The 19262-nt window shown below is 31.2% G+C and overlaps 1 protein-coding gene across 1 annotated transcript in view; it reads right to left on the bottom strand.

Annotated features, from left to right (window-relative positions):
* LOC123706127 (homeobox protein aristaless-like) overlaps positions 1–17799 on the bottom strand; it is a 59931-nt gene extending 42132 nt beyond the window's left edge. The window contains exon 1 of the mRNA XM_045655289.1: positions 17311–17799. Coding sequence (XP_045511245.1) covers positions 17311–17497 — 187 coding nt within the window. The 5' untranslated portion in view covers positions 17498–17799. The remainder of the gene's footprint in view (positions 1–17310) is intronic.
* Positions 17800–19262: the final 1463 nt, after the last annotated feature.

The following is a 19262-nucleotide window of genomic DNA, read 5'->3' on the forward strand; positions in this document are numbered from 1 at the left end:
AGTCAAACTTTACGAAAAAATAAGAACAAAGCTCTACTTAAGCGTAGGGGAGACCGGGGATGGTTGGCTATAGGGGCAGGTAGACTAAACAACAATAACTCGCCACCATCACGTGTTTTTCATCAACCAATCATGAGCGACGATGCCTCCCTAAGACCCGGTAACTTGTGTGAAGTGAGCCGCCGCAGACGCGTGGCGTTCGTGAGTGGCATCACATGTTGTATTTTTGGTCTCTGTAAGTAACTTTTTTCGTTCGTACTTTTTTTGTTATTGTGTCTTTGGATCTGTTAGAAACAATGCTGTTGTTATGCCAAATGTAAATATGATAATTTTATTCTATATAACACAGTATTGCTTCCATGTTAGTGCCAGAGTTTGCATATGATACGCAGGTGAAATTCAAAATGGCGTCAGGGGTTGGTTGACTAATTTTGTTCGGGGTAGATAGACTAATTGGTCAACCAACCCCTTTATAATAAGTATAACATTTTATCATTTATTTAAAGAATTGTGTGGGCTAATGGTTAATGTGCATCATCAATGTAAACACTATTATAGTCTTCTCTCACATACTAAATTATAGTTGTATTTTTACAGAAAATGAGGACGTACAAAAGAAAATCTGAAAGGGGTGATGTACCAAAAGATATCATAGAAAGAGCTTGCCACGCCAACAAAAAAATACCAAATTCCATACAAAACGTTGCATCGTTATGTGACTAAACTTAAACAAAAGCTAGAACGTTATCGGAACCTCGGGAAAGCTGATTTGACCCTAGACACGGCGGGGTACATAAAAAATAGGCAGGTATTTAGCGATGACGAAGAAAATAAACTGGTAGCTTATTTGAAGACGGCTGCTGACATTTATTATGGATTAACACCGTATGAGACACGCAAGTTTGCATTTGAATACGCAAAAAATAATAATAAAACTGCACCTGAATCTTGGAATACAAAATTAATGGCTGGCGAAGATTGGCTTGGTAATTTCTTAAAACGTCATCCCTCGTTATCAATAAGATCACCTCAACCTACAAGCCTGTCTAGAGCTACGTCGTTCAACAAACAAAATGTAAGTGAGTTCTTTGTTAACTTGAAAACAGTTTACAAACGAATAAATCTAAGCCCAGGTGATATTTGGAATGTTGATGAGACGGGACTTACAACAGTCCATGTGCCTAATAGAGTCATAGCTCGCCGGGGTATTAAAAATTTGGGTAAAATGACTTCGGCTGAAAGAGGCACTTTAGTGACAATTGCAGTAGCAATTTCAGCTCTCGGCAACATGGTTCCCCCGTTTTTTGTTTTTCCAAGAGGACATTTCAAGGAGCATTTTCTTAAGGCGGGTCCTATAGGTTCAGACGGTGACGCTAACCCATCTGGATGGATGAAAGAAGAAAATTTCATAAAATACGCAAAGCATTTTGTGAAACACGTGAAACCCAGTAAAGAAAAGCCTATTCTTCTGCTCTTGGACAACCACGACTCACATTTATAAATCGAGGTGCTGGATTATTTCAAAAACAATGGGATTACAGTTTTGTCATTCCCCCCGCATTGTAGCCACAAACTACAACCACTTGACAGAAGCGTTTACGGACCTTTAGTAAAGTTCTTTATTAACCAAGAATGGATCTCAAATTAAAGTTTGTTTATAATTAAATAAAAAGTTTCTATCATTTAGTACATTTTAATGTTTTATTTTATACTAATCCTCTTTATTTACACTAATTACTGCCTAGGTCAACCTACCCCATGCCTATAGTCAACTTACCCCGGACATGGGGTAGGTTGACCAAGCGTCAGGGGTTTAGAAAATCGACTAAATAAATATTATAATGAGAAATATATAGGTTATAGATTAGTATTTTAGGTACCTGAATAGTTCTTCTATCTGTATCAACTGCTATTTTTGTTATATACAGTTAAACATCAGAGATATACGAGCTTAAGTCAAAAGTTAGTCAACCATCCCCGGTCTCCCCTACAAACAGTATGAATTTTTTATGATGATTGGTATATTTGCATTATAATAACTTTAATATCGTTTTACAGTTTACAGTTAGGTATCCATAAATTTTGCTAAAACGAATGTCCTAATTATTTGTTCCTATATGTATATCTTCTTGTTTTATGAGGTTATAGTTTTTGTAAGTCTTGTAAAAATAGGAGCAAAATAGTAATTTGAATAATTCCAGGTGAAAATACGAAAAAATTGTTTCTTGTTTGACCCACGAATGGTTTTAGTGTTTAGACGTGTCTGTGAAAGAAACGTCGATCGACTTGACTTATACAATGGTAATCATGTGCATGTTTATTGGATATGTATTATTCATCACCTAACATTGTTTAGTAATTGAAAAGAATTGTATTATGTGGCAGAATTATTATTGCATCCAGTGTGACAGTGTCTCTTTGTTATACTTAAGAAATACCCTCTAGGTTCTAGAAGATTCTTGTATGATGAAAGTTAAGCTTTCTTTGATTTAAACTGTTTGGTTGAATATTATTTTATTATGATCTTTATAACCAAGAAAATATTTTACATTGAAATGACCAATTTATGAATAGGTTAATAATAATTAATCTCTCATTGTTATATTATTTACTGTATATCATTGGATACTGACTTTCACGATAGTTATATGTTACCCCTTATTATATACATATTTTTTCACCTCTTTTTATGGTATATTAGTTATAAAATATTTTATTTATGTATGAAATGTAATTTAGTAGTCATGTTACGCAAAAGGGAATAGCATTTCATAATAATTGTTATGTTTGTGTTTAATTTACATTAAATTACAACCACTGGCCTTTTGTAAATAAACTGACATATTAATGAGACTATTGACGTAGACATTAAAACATACCGTTGGCTAATATTTCAATGCAATTCCTTTTCACAAGATCTCGAAAGGAAAGTGAATAAGATATCAACATTCTGTATACAGTATTCATCTATTTGACGGCTGTAAATAAATGAACATAAACGTAACGTAAACTTTTTTAAAGGTAAGTTCGATTCTTGGTCTAAACTCTAAGCAATTAATTTTGGAAAATCTTTAAATGAAGTTCTATTTATTTTTAAAACTAAAGGAATATTTCCTTTAAGCAAAATTGCTATCTCCAGTATTTAAAGTAATTTCCCTCGAGGGCACATAGCAAAGTTCCACCCTGTATATAGTTATACACTTGGTATAGTTATACCCTGTATATACTCGACTTAGACTCTATTTTTCCTTTATCTATAAATAGATAATCAAGTGTGTAATTTTTGAGCTAAAATATGTTATTATTTGCAGGTAAAAAAATTAATTATTCCTAAAAAAAGCTCAGCATAATAAACAGTTTCTCATACTCTCAAAGACGGCAAAATACTATAATAATTAATAATACGCTTAGTACTTAATGAATAATGGGAGAATAGCTTTGTGTTGTTACATGCAAGTTGGGTCCGTTTGGTAAAAATAATGTACTCGTTTGAATGCACCTGCGTACGAGAGGGTAATACTGTTTATTAATTAGTTTCGATGGCACGCGGAGGGAACATGAATATTACAATCAATGTTACGGGTAGATACTAAAAGATGACAGATTACAAAGTTTACTGCAACACTAGATGTGTAAAGTTGTTTAAATCTATTTTTAAAATTTTAACGGATAGAGTTTAGAAATACAGAGCGTTTATTTTTTAGTAGAACGACGAAAACTTTTTTGAAATAACTGCGTATGTAGTTTTTAATCATTACACACGGAAAATAACTAATCTTGTGATTGGTATTTAACCTAAAATGATAGTTCCTTCACAGCACTTAATTACATTGTCAGCTAAGAATTAAAAAAGAATGAGGTCAAAATATTATAGAATTTATGACAAAATGTAGGTAGTAGGTATTCTCTTGAAACAAACTAATTAAATACCCATATGAATTGAAGAAAATTACAATAATCATCAAATTTAAATAAAAAAGGAGTATCTAAGTAGGTATAAGGCATAATTAAAAATTCAAATTAACTTTACTTGCTGAATGTGATTACACGGTATGGATGGCGTACCGTCTTTATCATAAAATATGTCTAAAGTACACGTTCTGCGCGTAAATTGAGTGTGAAATATGAATAAATTAAAAATAAAATTACAATTAATTTAAAATGTCACACAGTCTTTGAATATAGATCATAACAAGGAAAAAGAAAAATATATCTCGGCAGCGCGACCTCTAATTACTTATTAAATATCCAAGCAATATAGGATAATACTACTTCATTCGGTTTGCCTGTAACATGAATAAAAAATTCTATAAATTGTAAACTCCCAGCGCAATCCTAGACGGTTGAATGGCGTTATTGATTATGGCCATTTTAGAAATAGGTGCTTACATATTACGTAATTAGCTAGTCGTTGCATAAGAAATGTAATTGAATTTTTATTTAAGCACTGATTTAGGTATGACTTTAAGTTAAATCAAAATTTTTCTCACATAATGTGTACGTACATTAAAAACGTTTTAATGGTCATAATACCTATCTGTATTGTGTAAGGCAAAGGTACCGATTGGGGTTTAAAAAATGTACTGTTATATCATAAATTATATTGTTTATTGATTAAATTACGGAATTGCAGTATAACGTTATATTAATATGCGTGTTTTCATAATTTTGCACAGGTGTTAATTTCCTTAGAAAGTTAGAATAAATTAAAGCGACAGGAACTTGGGTAATTTCACTTTATATGAGTTACAAAGGCCAGTAATAATTTATAATAGAAGGTATTATGAACTCCATGTATGTATTTTCTGTATTAGTATCAGTAATTAATTGGTTTAATTTTCCGCGCGAAGGGACGATGTTTTGCAAGTCAATTTCTACAACAACCGAGCCTAGATCGACGCGATATGCTGCGTCTTAGTTTTTATAAAACTATTAATGTCATAAAATAATCGAATAAATTATACTTTGTAACGTACGCTGCGTTTTAATATTTATAAGCGTGCGTTTGCAGTATTGGTTCGCAGTCTGTAACGTATCAAACATAATAAAATGTTAAAGCAGGGATATATCAAATTTTATGAAGTGTCATTCTTCTAAAATTATTGCTTCATAAATCTCTTTTTTGTAATATTTATAGCCTAAATTTATTAGTTTCAATACCATATAGGTAGTACCTACTAATGGTATCTGCTTTTCGGGATGTGCCTATTTACAGGTGGGTACGTACTTAGCGTAGAAGGTCATAAGTAGGTACAATTAATTTTCAGTAAATTGGCAAAAGTGTCATAAAATTTTATGGTTAATGTAATAAAAATTCAATTAGCTGACGTAATACTTTAAACTTTAACTTAAAGTTAAAAGCTATCGTCGTGAGTTGAGACACTGAAAAATTGCAGAAAAAAAAACCTTTATCCTACCTTTCATACCTATCTAGGTATCGAAATTAAATTTTATTCTCTATCTACTGATGATCATTGTAATTTGTAATATGACTACGAATTACGTATTATTATTTAAGTAGGTATAGGTATTCAATGATAACTTTTAATATAAATTTTTTTTAAATGTTCTAGAACACGAAGAAAATCACGGGTTAAATAACAAAAAAATCATTATTTTAAAAAACCAATTATTTATGTAATTTTATAATGTGATAGGTATACCTATTTAAATATTGTTTTATGTAGATTGATAGATCAGTGTCTCTTTATCGTAAGAGAAAGAGTTAACTAAAAAGCTCTATCTTAAGAGTTCTTCTTATTAATGGTATGTAGTTCCTTAATTGTTTTTAAATTGTGTATAACTAACTTAACTAACTTTTATCAGGAGCTTATATTTGAGCTTTATTGCAAGTTTGAAGACACAGAAATTTGTTTTTTGCATAAAAAGCTATATTTTAGCTGCAAATTAACATCCAATTCATTGCTGATAGTGTCGATATAATAGGTTTAATTTAAAAGCAAATAAGGTGATAAGATAGTTGAATTAAACATGTAGATTGTAGGTACATGCTAAATTCGAAGAACGTCAACAATTTCAGATAATTATTATTATGATAGCCCAAAATAGACTGTAAAGTTATAAAAACGATGACTTTACAAGCCGTTAATTCGAATAGTAATTGCTTTTTAAATTAACCTTTGAATAAATTGCATTTTCTTAGGTGTCTAGAGCAGGGATGTAACGGAGGTAGTTTTATCGGAACCGAAATCGGAATCGGAGTTTTCTAATTTGGTTTATCGGAATCGGAATCGAAATCGGAATCGAAATCGGAGGCAGGGTCAGTTTGTTTAAGGACAAATAAAACATGATTTATAGTCAATTCTTTTCATTTTTATTATTTATTATAAAATAAAAAACAACTGTGAAAAAAAATTGGCATAATTCCAAATGAACAAAAGATAAAATTAATGAATTCAAAGTTTAATTAAAATTAAAACCCAAAGTAGCGTGTTATATTTGGTGACATTACAATAAATGAACAATAGCTAAAGCAAATTAAATCAAAATGGACTCCAAAAGTAATGTATTGTACTTTATGAACAAAAGCTTTGATGCTTTGTCCCATCCAATCTATTTCTTAAAGAGTCGTAAATTAGGCCAGCACCACTAAAAAGTTGTTCGCTAGCTACCGAGCCCGGTGGACATGACAAATATTGCCGGGCAATTGATTGTAGGGGCTGGAATTTTGTACAACTGGACTTAGGTTTCATTATCCCACACAAAAACAGATCACTTTCATTGATAATAAGCCGCAAAAATCAAAACAATTATCTATAACCTATAAACGTGTCTTGGGCGTAACAAATAATAACAAGTGAAAAAATAATTGATGATAGAGTGCACGTAGTGGGGGTCGGGGGATTCCCCGCGCGACATGTATGAACCTGTTTGGCACAGGCCGTCGCGCGCCGCCCGCTTTGTTTCGTTCGACCTCCGATTAACATCCGATACAAAAGTATCGGAACCGAAGTCGGAACCGAAAGTGTAATAATAATCGGAAGTTCCGACTTAACGGAACCGGAATCGAAGCTCCGTTACATCTCTGGTCTAGAGTACAACGTACAACTATGTAGTCGCTAGCTTAGTGAATGCTCAATAGAAACATGCAAATTCACCGTATAAATGTAACGAACAACAAAGCAATTACGTGCTAACATTTCTCGAGTAAAAAATATCAATTATTCGCAAATAAGACACAATAGGACATTATCATATAATTATTCGATGGCATGTGTTTGGTATGCGTTCGATTTTATAATGAGCAAGCGCCTGGGGAATTTGATGTTTTAATTGTGAGAAAGTCTAACCGTATCGTAACTCTTCCAATATACTTAAGTATATTGGAAGACAATTCAATCAACAATTCAACAAATCTTTCTTGTATGCGTCTGCTAGTTGCTATAATGTACCTATCTATGCACAGATAATATAGGTAATACTCCTATGGGTAAACTTTCTTAGAAGTTACATTCTCTATATATTTGAAATTTGGAAACTAGTTAGTGCTTAGTTAGGTAAATTTTCGTGGTAGGCCCCACATAAAATAAATAATACGTACTTATGTCAAAAAGACTGGAGAAAGGTTATTAACTCTCGATAAGTACTCATTTAAAGCTTATTATACGGTCATAATATGATCGGATTAGTGTAAAGGACTAAACATTGACAATAAGAACTAAGAATAATTATTAAACAAAAATCCACTCAAACTCAAGTGATTTGAACAATATCCAAATTAACATCGTATAAACCGACCAAATTTCCAAGCTTGTCACCTGTTCCCCTGATATTGTGTTAGCGTAATCGTTTGGTGTTCAATTTACCTCCGGAAGGCTCTTGTTAGGGTGTGACGTCACAGGCTGGTACGGACGGCGCAGACGATCAGTCTGCATTTTTAATTATGGCTTTATGTTGCTTATATAGCGGTTATTAAGGGCTAGTTTCCTATGCTATTTGGAGGTGCTAGTTTATGTGAGCAATATAGTGGTAAAGCAAAAGTGTTGTAAATTGGAGAAGATATTTGTTTTGTTACATTTATAGGAATTATAATTAAGGTTTTGAAATGTGAAGAAAGAAAAATATTAAAGGAATATGCCACAGTAAAATATTTTTATGGGTTCAATCCTTGTTCAATCAGATCAGAAAATACATTTAGAAATAAATCTTTTTTATCCTAGACGATATTATACCTAGGTACCTAATTTGTCTTAAAACAATTATTATTAAAAAAGTATTGAATATAAAACTAGGAAGACAAATTAAATAGAAATTACAACAAAATATCCAGTCGTTTCAATTTATTTCAATAAACGTTTTATTACTTGTGATATAAAATAATTAAATAGTAATCAGCCTTTATTTTACATATGGAATAATTTACAACAATTATTGAAGTAACTACTAGAGCTAGGAAACAATTTAAACCTAATGGAAATTGTATTCAAAGTAATTATACAGAATACGACAATATCAACTAGCTTATCGCCCGTGGCTTCGCCCGCGTTTTCAAAGAAAAACCCGCATAGTTCCCTTTCCAGTGGGATTTCCGGGATATAGCCTATGTTATGTGTTAATTCAAGTAACCTTCTATATGTGTGCTAAATTTCATTATAATCGGTTCAGTAGTATTTGCGTGAAAGAATAACAAACATGCATACATATACATGAACAATGCACATAGGTATACATCCATCCTCACAAACTTTCGCATAATTATAATATTAGTAGGATAGGATAGGAACCATAATATCCTATAGAAATGCAATAGGTAGGTAGTGTACGTAATTGAAATTACAAAGTAAAATGGTTGTGTAAGAATAATTATTATCTGTTAATCTATGGCGTCAATTATTTTATTATTATGAAATTATTGTACATATATATATTATGAAATTATTATATATAATTTATTATGAAATGTGTTGTAAACTTGAAAAAAATTATGTACCTTAGTTAGTTTAAAATCTTACTAATAACTGAGAAGAAAATAATATAAGGGTATAATTATAGTCTAATTTTATCAAATGGAATAATGAAAACCTTCTAAACAAAACTCTACACATAAAATAAACAAGTACGTAGGTATAGGTAGGTTCTTTCATATAATTTTAGTTATATACATTATTAATCGTTATTTTCTTTTTCATGCATTATTAATTTATTAGTTATCTGTGACTTTGTATTACATAGAAAATATAAATATAAAGAAAAGGAAATGTAATTTTACGTCCTAAATGTCAAAATAAAACGTAACTCTCAATTATTTGTGTAAGTACAAGCTTAGGGATGAAATTAAAAATAAATATTCAGGATTGTCATAAGAAAAACTTTTCTTATACCTAACATAGCACATTCTAATCATCACAATTATTGTAAATTTGTAAAATATTATTTTATTAATTTATTATATAGACGGTACCTAAGTATAGTAAACGCGTAGAGAACGATTTTTTGATGTTTGGATGGAGCTTTTTATCATGTATGAACTTATACAAACCGCTTAACAACTTTGTTATAAGTATTAATTTAAAAGCCAAGTTTTTTTTTGTAATTAAACACAAGTCAAGCTGATTGCCATTGAGGAAATAGGTAACAACTTTATGAGGGACTTAAACCGGTAAACACCGTTTAAGCAATATTTAATTAATTACTCGTTATTCCAAATATTTATAGCAAGGATTGACAGGGGTAGGGAGGGTTTTAGGTATAATATCTAAAAAATAAATGTCATTTTTTTAATTTAAGACTACAAACTATTGCAAAGTAATGATGATTCAAATGTAGCGCAGAATTAAGTACCTACAATTTGAGCCATAACTTAAAATACTAATTTAAATTTGAAAAGTAAATAACAACTTTACGAGGGACTTACCTATAACCTTATATACCTACCTACCCTATGATATATAAAAGAGCTATATATAAAAGAGATATAGTATAATAGGTCATTGTACCTACCTAGGTTCTATTGCATACTTTTCATTTAGCACACCACTTGATCCATTTGAGACAGAATAAAAAGATTCCAGATTCGGGATATTCGGGATATAGGTACAACCTTGGATTTAGGAAAAATGTTGTTTTCACAAAAAAATAGTACATACCTACATAATAGTAGTAGAAAATATAAAAAATATATTGGGAAATGTGACACATAGGTACATATTATGTTTTACTCCACGTGTATTGTGTGAGAGAAGGCACATAATATGTACTAAGTAGGGTCATTGCGCTGGTTTTCGTCCAATTATAGGAGTTGCCAACTTTGTGATACGAAATAAATATTTTGGAGCACCCTTCCTTAAACATATAATTTTTTTTTTAAGTCCTTATATAGTCTTCTTTAAGATAATATTAAGGGAAAATAAATCATTTTGATGTATCTTTTTATTTAAATTATTTTCTGCAAAAGTAGGGTAAATGCTAGTTTTCGTCCAAAAAAACTGGTTTTCGTCCTAGTGTAAGCTAGTTTTCGACCACCGTGTAGAAAAAGGAGGGTAGGTCAACTATTAAGTTTAAAATCAATTACAGGTAAATATATACGTTTATTTAATTAACATTACAATTTCTCACTACCCAGGTTTAGTTTTACTTGTGGTTTTACTAATAATAATCAATATAACTAGTCAACACAGAGATCTATGTAGCACTTGGCAGTCCTTATAGGCGTTAGTGATGACTGTATAATCATTCGTAATAAAGAAAGGAATGCGTTCCTTACAATGTAAATGAAACAAGTAATAATTACAGGACTAAGAAATAACATCAAAAAACAGAAATATTCATTCTAACAACAAAAATTTTCATTCTAATACTTTGTTTATCAAATGAAACGTACTATAAACACACAGCCATAATAATAAGTTTTAGCTACAGAATCTTCAGTGTACGCAGCGTCTTTTTTTTCTAGATTTCTTAGACTCCTTCGAGGCCATCTAAAAACAATAAGATCTTTCTGAGGATACGTTGAGTAAGTATAATAAAAAAATACTGTATTGGCAAAACAGACCTAGAATAAAAGATGATACTCAAGTGAATGATAATCAAGAAAAATACAGTGTATTATGTCTGACCTACCCCCATTTATGCTACGAATAATTGACTCTACTTCACATAAGGAGAATGATACATGACTGAATGAATGACAATATTAGGTACCTACAACACTCTGGCCCTCACCAATTATTTATAAGGAAGATACTGAATAGAAAACTTTTCAATACGTAAAAATAGACGAAAAGTAATGCAAAAGAATGGCTATATTTAATTTTTGGATACTCCAATACTCATTCATGGACGAAAACTAAAACATTTAAAGCTTAATTTAGTTTTCGTCCACTTCTTTAACGCGAGGTATTTCAACGCGAGGCAAGATTTTAGGAAGTGAAGTGTGGGGGGCCGTTCGCGTGACTCGCGCTCCTCGCGCTGCTCGCGTCGTTTGTTTTTCGTCGTTAGCGCTATGCCACAGTGTAAAATATATCAAAAGTAAATTGTGATCAATTTTTATTATGTAAGCAATGTAAAAGTGTTTGTGTCAGATTGTAAATATAAAAGTAAATAAAGTAGGTAAGCATTTACAACTTTATAAACTGAGATAAGTAGGTACTAGGAATTTATTAATTAGCACAACATAATTATGGAAGTACTTGGTGTAACTAATAAATATTACTTGCTGCTACCAGTAGAAGCTTAGAGTATTATATTAGAATAGTATAGAGCGCGTGTATTGCACAAATTGCTTAGTGCGCATCGAAGGCAGATGAGCTATAGATACTATATAGATGTGTGTGTGACAAATAGGGATGGGTAGGTATCAATTGCGTGTTGAGCTATCGATAAGTTATGTAAATAAATATGTAACATAAGAAAATATATTGTTCAATATGTTATTAAAGGAGAAATGTATGAAGAAAGTCTAAATATATGTAATTTTAAATAATAATGTAAAGTCTTCTATTAATTATAAGTAGTTTAAAAAAATGTATAATTGAAATATCTGAAAAAACGTGTGGACTTCTTAAATATTAAAATTAAGAAAATAAAAGATCGGGTTTAGTACTATTTTTTAATAATAAATCAAATAATAATAGTATTTAATGTTAAATAAAAATAAGAATTAATTAATAATTTAAAATGAAATAATAAACAATATAAATAATTAAATATATATCAATTCTATACCTACCAAAACCTTCAAAAATCAATTTAGTAACATTACATACTTTACATTTACACTATAATACATTCGCATTCATAATATTAGAAAGTGTATGATACAAAACACAACACAAAATTATTTTTAATATATTTTTAAAAGAGTTTTAATATTAAAGTCAAATATTAATATGTTAAAATATAGTTTTTCTTGTAAACTATCGAGTACAGCGTTGGTCAAGTCACATCACTACGATCACGTGGCGGCAGTAAGGTGTGCGAAGGGTGCGCGAGCGAGCCTGCGCGTGTCCGCCTCCCACTTCCCCTTGTATTTATTATCTATTATCTATTTATTTAATCAGGCATAGTATGGTGCTGAAACGAGACATACTTTTCAATGAACTATAATAACAATGATTATGAACTAACTATTATCATCTATTATACAGTAAAAGTTCCTTATTCGCGCTTCCTTTATTCGCGTTTTCACTATTCGGGAATTAAAAAAATGCAACAATTTCTATATTCGCGACTAAAAATTTTTTTATTCGCGGATTTAATAAGTACATACATAATAATAAAATTATTCCAATATAATTATATATCTAACCCAATATCCTTGTCAAATGGACTAATAAGAAAGTAAAATAGATCTTATTACAAGTTTGCCTAAAGTACATAATATTATGTTGTTAAATGATATCGCCGAGGCCTTTGACCCAAGCCGCCTTTGTCGCAAGCCGCCTTTGCCGCGATTGATGTTTTTGAGAATGTAAATAAACAGAATGGAAGCAACCTTATAACTCAATAAATAAAGTATATTTTTAAATGTAGTTCCGTTTATAGTAAAAGCCGCTTTGCGTGTTTTATTGTTTCGTCTTTCACATTCGTTACAAAATTGTGATCGAGTAACGTCTACTGCACTCTTCCTAGTTTATAATGTCAACTAAAAAAAATGAGACACGAAAAAAATCTCAATCGTCACCTAGGAACGTATACCTAACGTAGAACCTATAATCCCATATAATAATTACCATTCCGTATTCACGGTTTCTGTATTCGAGGCATATATTTTATGGAACATATACCCCGCCAATAAGGAACTTTTACTGTAGTGATTAATAATTATTATTAGTCAATAATCATTATTATTTGACTATTATCAATTATTTTTTAACTAATAATCATTATTGTTTTTTTCCTTAAAATAAACAACTGTAATTAATAATTATACCCCAAAATTATGCAAATAATACACCAATTACGTAACAATAATCCATACTAATATTATAAATGCGAACGTAACTCTGTCTGTCTGTCTGTTACTCAATCACGCCTAAACTACTGAACCAATTTGCATGAAATTTGGTATTGAGATATTTTGATACCCGAGAAAGGGCATAAGCTACCTTTTATTGCGAAATATGTACCACGGGCGAAGCCGGGGCGGACCACTAGTATTATATATATAAAACAAATTATTATAAACTAAACTCTTATTTCACAGTAACGCAGCTTTTATCGTTTTGAAATAAAAGCATACGAGGTGAAACTTTATGACCAACTGATATTTTTATTCTGTGTCATCAAGTAACTACGTTTTTATCATATTACTCAATTTACATTCCGTTTCTTATAGTTCTCTTTTCCTGTTCTTTTTTTTGATACTGACACTGCTTTCTTCCGAATTTTGTTTGTTTTGTTACCCATTTTCAATAATTTATCGTTACTCAAAACGTAAAATCGAGCGGAGATAATTTGACACAGGTCCTACGTTAGCAAGCGCCTGATCAGGACTGGCGGGGTAGCGGGCAGCGCGGTTTGTAAAGAAAACGCTGGGCAACGTTAAGTTCTGAGATATAATATGTATTTAATAATTACAGGGCTTCAGTAGAAACCCAAAATTTAGCACGTTTTCTGCAGTACATCAAAATACATATCCTTATATAAAAATTATTTCCAAAATCAGAAATTTCATTAATAAATAATTCGTTTTCGATCTTTATTTTAGCCTATTTTTATGATTTTATATGATCGACCAAAATACACGTGGTTGTGTAACAAATTAGCACACTTTTTAGGAAATATCTTGAAGTGTATTGATTATTTTTTCTAGAAGCGTCATATAATTGCAAATACATGAAAAATTTGATCTTGCAAACCAATTTTACTCCGCTTCGCTGAAAGGACTCCCCTTAAATATTTTTTTATTTTGGCAGCACTGACATAGCAGTGGACGGAAACCAAAAAAACTAAACTAATAGCAATAAAGATCACTTCGGGAGAAACTATTCAGTATTTTAAAGGTCCGATAAAGTAAAATGACCCTAACAAATATTCACGTAGCTGTTTGAGTTTCCGTCCACTTGGACGAAAACCAAATATTTTGAGAATTTGGTAACCTAGTATCCGTCCACTTAATATTTCGAAGAGTATTATAAAAATGTATGATAAACACTTATAATTGCGTTTATTATGCTTATAAATAAACATACGTACCAAAAACATTACGTAAACTAGCTAAAACAGTGATTTACCTTACCATGAACTTTTCTCGCCGGCAAATTTTTCTCTTGCGCGATGACATCTGCAAGGCACGTATGCGAAGCGGCCACATTTACGTTAATTTTTTGAACTCTCTTCTTGTCAAATCAAATTTTAATGTTGATAGTACTGTTGCTTAAACATTATGGACCGTAAAAAGTGCAAACTTGCGCGGGAAGGTAGGTTTGTATTCAAGTTTTACGCACGTGATTGTAGCAGGTCAGTCAAATGGACGAAAACAGAAGCTGGACGGCAAACCAGCGCAATTACCCTACCTACCTACTTAAATAATATGATGAAATTTAGGTAGGTAGATATTATCTTGCTTATCGTCTTGAATTTAAATAGTTTTTTATGAGCTATCAAGCATTTATTATTTTAATACATAAATAGGTACCTATGAAAAAATAAAATAGGTATTTTTTTAAAATTAGTTTGCAAAACCAATTAAGTAAGTAAATAATGAAAAAAACGCTCAATACCTTTATACCTAATACCTACCTTCTTAACTCACCCCTCACCCTTTCTCATATTACCTATGTCTAACGTGAAATATCTAAATAAATGAAACTTAATAGGGTAATTGCGCCAGTTCGCGTCCACTTAGTGCAGTTGGAAAGTTTGAAGGAGAAAATAAAAATGTTCCAGAACAAATTTCAACGCAAAATTTATGTAACGTGTTCCTTACATAGTCTATTTTATGATTTCCTTTCAATTGTGTTGGAAATATCATGTGGTTTTTATTTATCTAGACAAATAGCAGAATTTGGCGTTTTACCCAGTTCGCGTCCATAAATTCCTTTTTGCGTCCACCCGTGGACCAGTTCGCGTCCACCAGCTTAGAAAAGGAATTAAGAGTGTATTGGGTGATATTTTATCAGATAAATGCAAATAAAAATTAGATTTTAATAAATTATTTATTTACGAATATAGTTATTTAATAAAAACCGGCCAAATGCGAGTGGGACTCGCTTACCGAGGGTTCCGTATTAACCTGTCTTTTTTCATATGTTTTAACTGTAAATGATTATTTTTTCAATGTTTCCCTTATTTGTGCTATAAGACGTTGCTTCGTACCAAACTTCAAGTGTCTGTGTTCACGTAAAGTACCCTGTAGGTTTTGATTCCCTTGCGAATGTCGAAATTTGCGAAAATTTGCAGCATAAACGGCTGTATCTTTTGATTGCTTTGGCTTATAAGTTTGATTTTTTCACTGCTTCAAGGGACCGTAGACTTGAGTATTCAAAATAAATTTCAGCTTTATACCTCTACGCGCTACTGAGAAAAAGGGTCTTGACAGAAAGACAGACCGGCAGACGGACATACAGACGGACGGATATCAAAGTGATCCTACAAGGATTCCGGTTTTTCCTTTTGAGGTTCGGAACCCTAAAATCAACATTATTATTAATATAATTCACTGTGTAAGGAAACTGGAAAAACTTAATTATATTTATCTTCTCATCATTATTAGAACCAAAAATTAACAAAAAACAAAGTTACGTTATAAAAATAAATAATAATCAGTTCTATTAAGATTACCTACCTACCCTATTTTTTAGTTTCTAATGAATTAAATTTCCTTTTTGTTTATATTATTTTCTTAACCACAGACTTATTGACTCTCATTCTCAAAAATACTGGTCTCATTCTTAGAATACCCATTTTAAAATGAAAAAATAGCATAAAAATTTGCTAATTTGAATGAAAATTTAAATTAACAGCTTGTGGTCTTAGTCAAAAATTTACAATCTATTTTAAATTACATATTTTAACAAATAATTCATTGCTACGTAATGAAAAACAATGTGGACGCAATATGTTCTATTGTTATGCACTACAGGTATAGTTTGCGCCCACCGTGGACGCAAAATGGAAGTTGTACAAATTCGGTGTAGTAATTCGCGTCCACCTTATTTTAGCTATTAATTGTAAGAGAAATAAGCTTATTTATAATCCATACTATTCCATGTTTTGTTAGCAAAGCAAAGAAACAGTTACATATTCAAAACTTCACATTTAACAATAAGATACTTACCGTCAAACGCGACGCTGCGCACTATTTTTTTCTCAAAATCCCGCGCGTTTTAGCTCTCTCGTTTATTAGCCAAACTTAAATATTTTTTTAAATAGGATAGGCGGTGCGCAGGCATAATTTGAATAAGTGTGCATGTCTCTTATACATTGAGGTAATTATAGGAAATTTTTCTTATTACAATTTTACATAAAGTATACTTATTTTCGTGAATTTTCTAAAAGATATCCGCAAAATGGACGCGAATAGGCAGGTGGACGCGAACAGGCGCAATGACCCTAAGTAGTATAATAATTAAGATACCTAATTCTTATCAACATTCAAATCATATTTAGCTATCGTTTATTTGTACTTTGGAATGGTGAAATCAAAGATGCCATAGAAATCTCTTGAACGTTTTTGCTGATAGCCCCATGGCTAAAGGTTTTTTTTTTTTTAATAAACATGATAGGAGATAAGCAAACAGCTTTATAAAAGTAAAATAATAAATAAAATTGGCAATAAAAGACAATTTAAATCTGATTAGGTAGTTAGGTACCTATAATAAACAAAGAAATGAATTGTTTTTAACGTACCTTCACTCGCGTTCGCGGTGCCGTCGGCAGGCCGGTCATCTTCCCCGCCAACGAGATTCCTTATGCTAAACGAACTGGTCTTCCTCGTGGACACTTCAGAAGCCATCCCAACCTCCCCGTTCACCTCACGGCACTCGCTCACTGTGACATTCACCCCATCGTTTTCCCGCCGTGTCGTCAAGTCCATTTTGATTTTTTGCACTGCTATTCCAAATTCGAAATTCGTATTTTTTTCTCTGCCACATTTTCACGCAACGGCCAGTTCGATATAGGAACTCATTTTTAAATGTCACAGATTAAAAAAATATTGTAAATAAAACGGAGTTTCCGCACTGGTATTGTCATGCCAAAATTTTGTGAACACTTTCAAATACAGAGTAATGTTTATATCATTGTGTTGATAAGATAAAATGAAATGTAAGGCACGTTTAAATTTCACGGTTGTTTAGCGTATTGCGATTGTATCAACGCGCGTTGAGTTTGCCGAGGTGAGCGCGACTGGTCCTCTTTCCTCCTCAGACATTACGATCGTGTGTTCCTCCCTACGCCCTCTGAGGCGGAGCGACCGCCTACTACACGCGTCATAAACGACTCTACACTGAGGACTTGTCAAATACTAGAGTGCAAGTTTTTCACGCGGTTTGTTAATAGTCGTAATTGCTCTTATCATTTAAATGAAACTTATTTTAACTAATAACATAATAAGCCTTACATACAGGTTTTAGCTAACATTGTGTTCGTGTATCGACGGTGCGACCATAATTATTTTTCTTCTGTTATTTATTTATGAATACTGTTTAACTTTTGTAATTAAATGTTAAATAATAAATTTGAATTTGGTAATGTTAGGTATTTATTATATAGATAAGAATTACTTCCTATGTTAATTTTTTGTAAAAAAAAATTATCATAAATATTCTCTCATACTCTTTTCCGACTACCCACATAGGTACCTAGTACCTAATAGGATAAATATTCGCAGATTGAACATACTTTTATTCAACTGTTATTATAAATATCTAATAATAAATAATAATACAAAATGTACAGGCTTAGAATAAACGATACCAAACTCATTCTTCAAGAAATAATTGAGAAATTATACCTAATTAGTATTTTTTCTTAGCATTTCCATTTTCTAGGTAGATAATAAATCAGGGTTGATTTTGAATTTTACCCAAACTCAATAGCGGTTTCAGTTTAGTTGTTGAATTTGAAATAATAGTTGGAAAGTAAGTAGCAGTCAGAACAATGAGTAATGTGTAAAGTAAAATAACCAATAAATATGACCACATTTATCATGATTTCAGCGCATAAATTGAGTTTTCAATGCATCAATGTAGAATAACCTCAGGGCTGAGAGCGAGTTTTAAAACTTGTTAAAATAACGGTGTTTTTATCGTCTTTTATTTATTAAATGTTGATTGAAATTATAGATGTAGGTATATTTAAGATATAAATAAAAATAACAATTAATTTGCAAGATAGAGAAGAAGAATTATTATTATTAATTATTTTGTGATTCTTTGACATAAAGTAGGTATGGTCGATTCTGGGAATTCTGACTGGATTAACGATTACTAAAATATAATTTTCAGTTATAAAAAAGTGATTATTCCGGGTATTCGATAATAATAATAAAAAATAGATATACAGTCTTGTAGTTTTCGTTTTTTATTAATTGCAATTAAACGACACTGAATTAATTAATCATTCGCATTCAGTGACCTACAATCGTCGATTAGAATATTAAAAAAAAAAATTAACTCAAATGATGGATTTTTTCACAAGTTATAGTGTTTTCAGGTTTCACACATGACGGACAGGAAAATTTTTTGACCTATTTCGGTGTTTTTTTCCAATTCTATTGAAGTAAATCAATTTTTAAAAAGTATGGGATTAATCTCCATTAAATTATCTCGACAATAGTATGCAAAATATCTTGATTCCGT

This window comes from Colias croceus, chromosome 3 (genome assembly GCF_905220415.1).
Source record: "Colias croceus chromosome 3, ilColCroc2.1".
Lineage (NCBI taxonomy): Eukaryota > Metazoa > Arthropoda > Insecta > Lepidoptera > Pieridae > Colias > Colias croceus.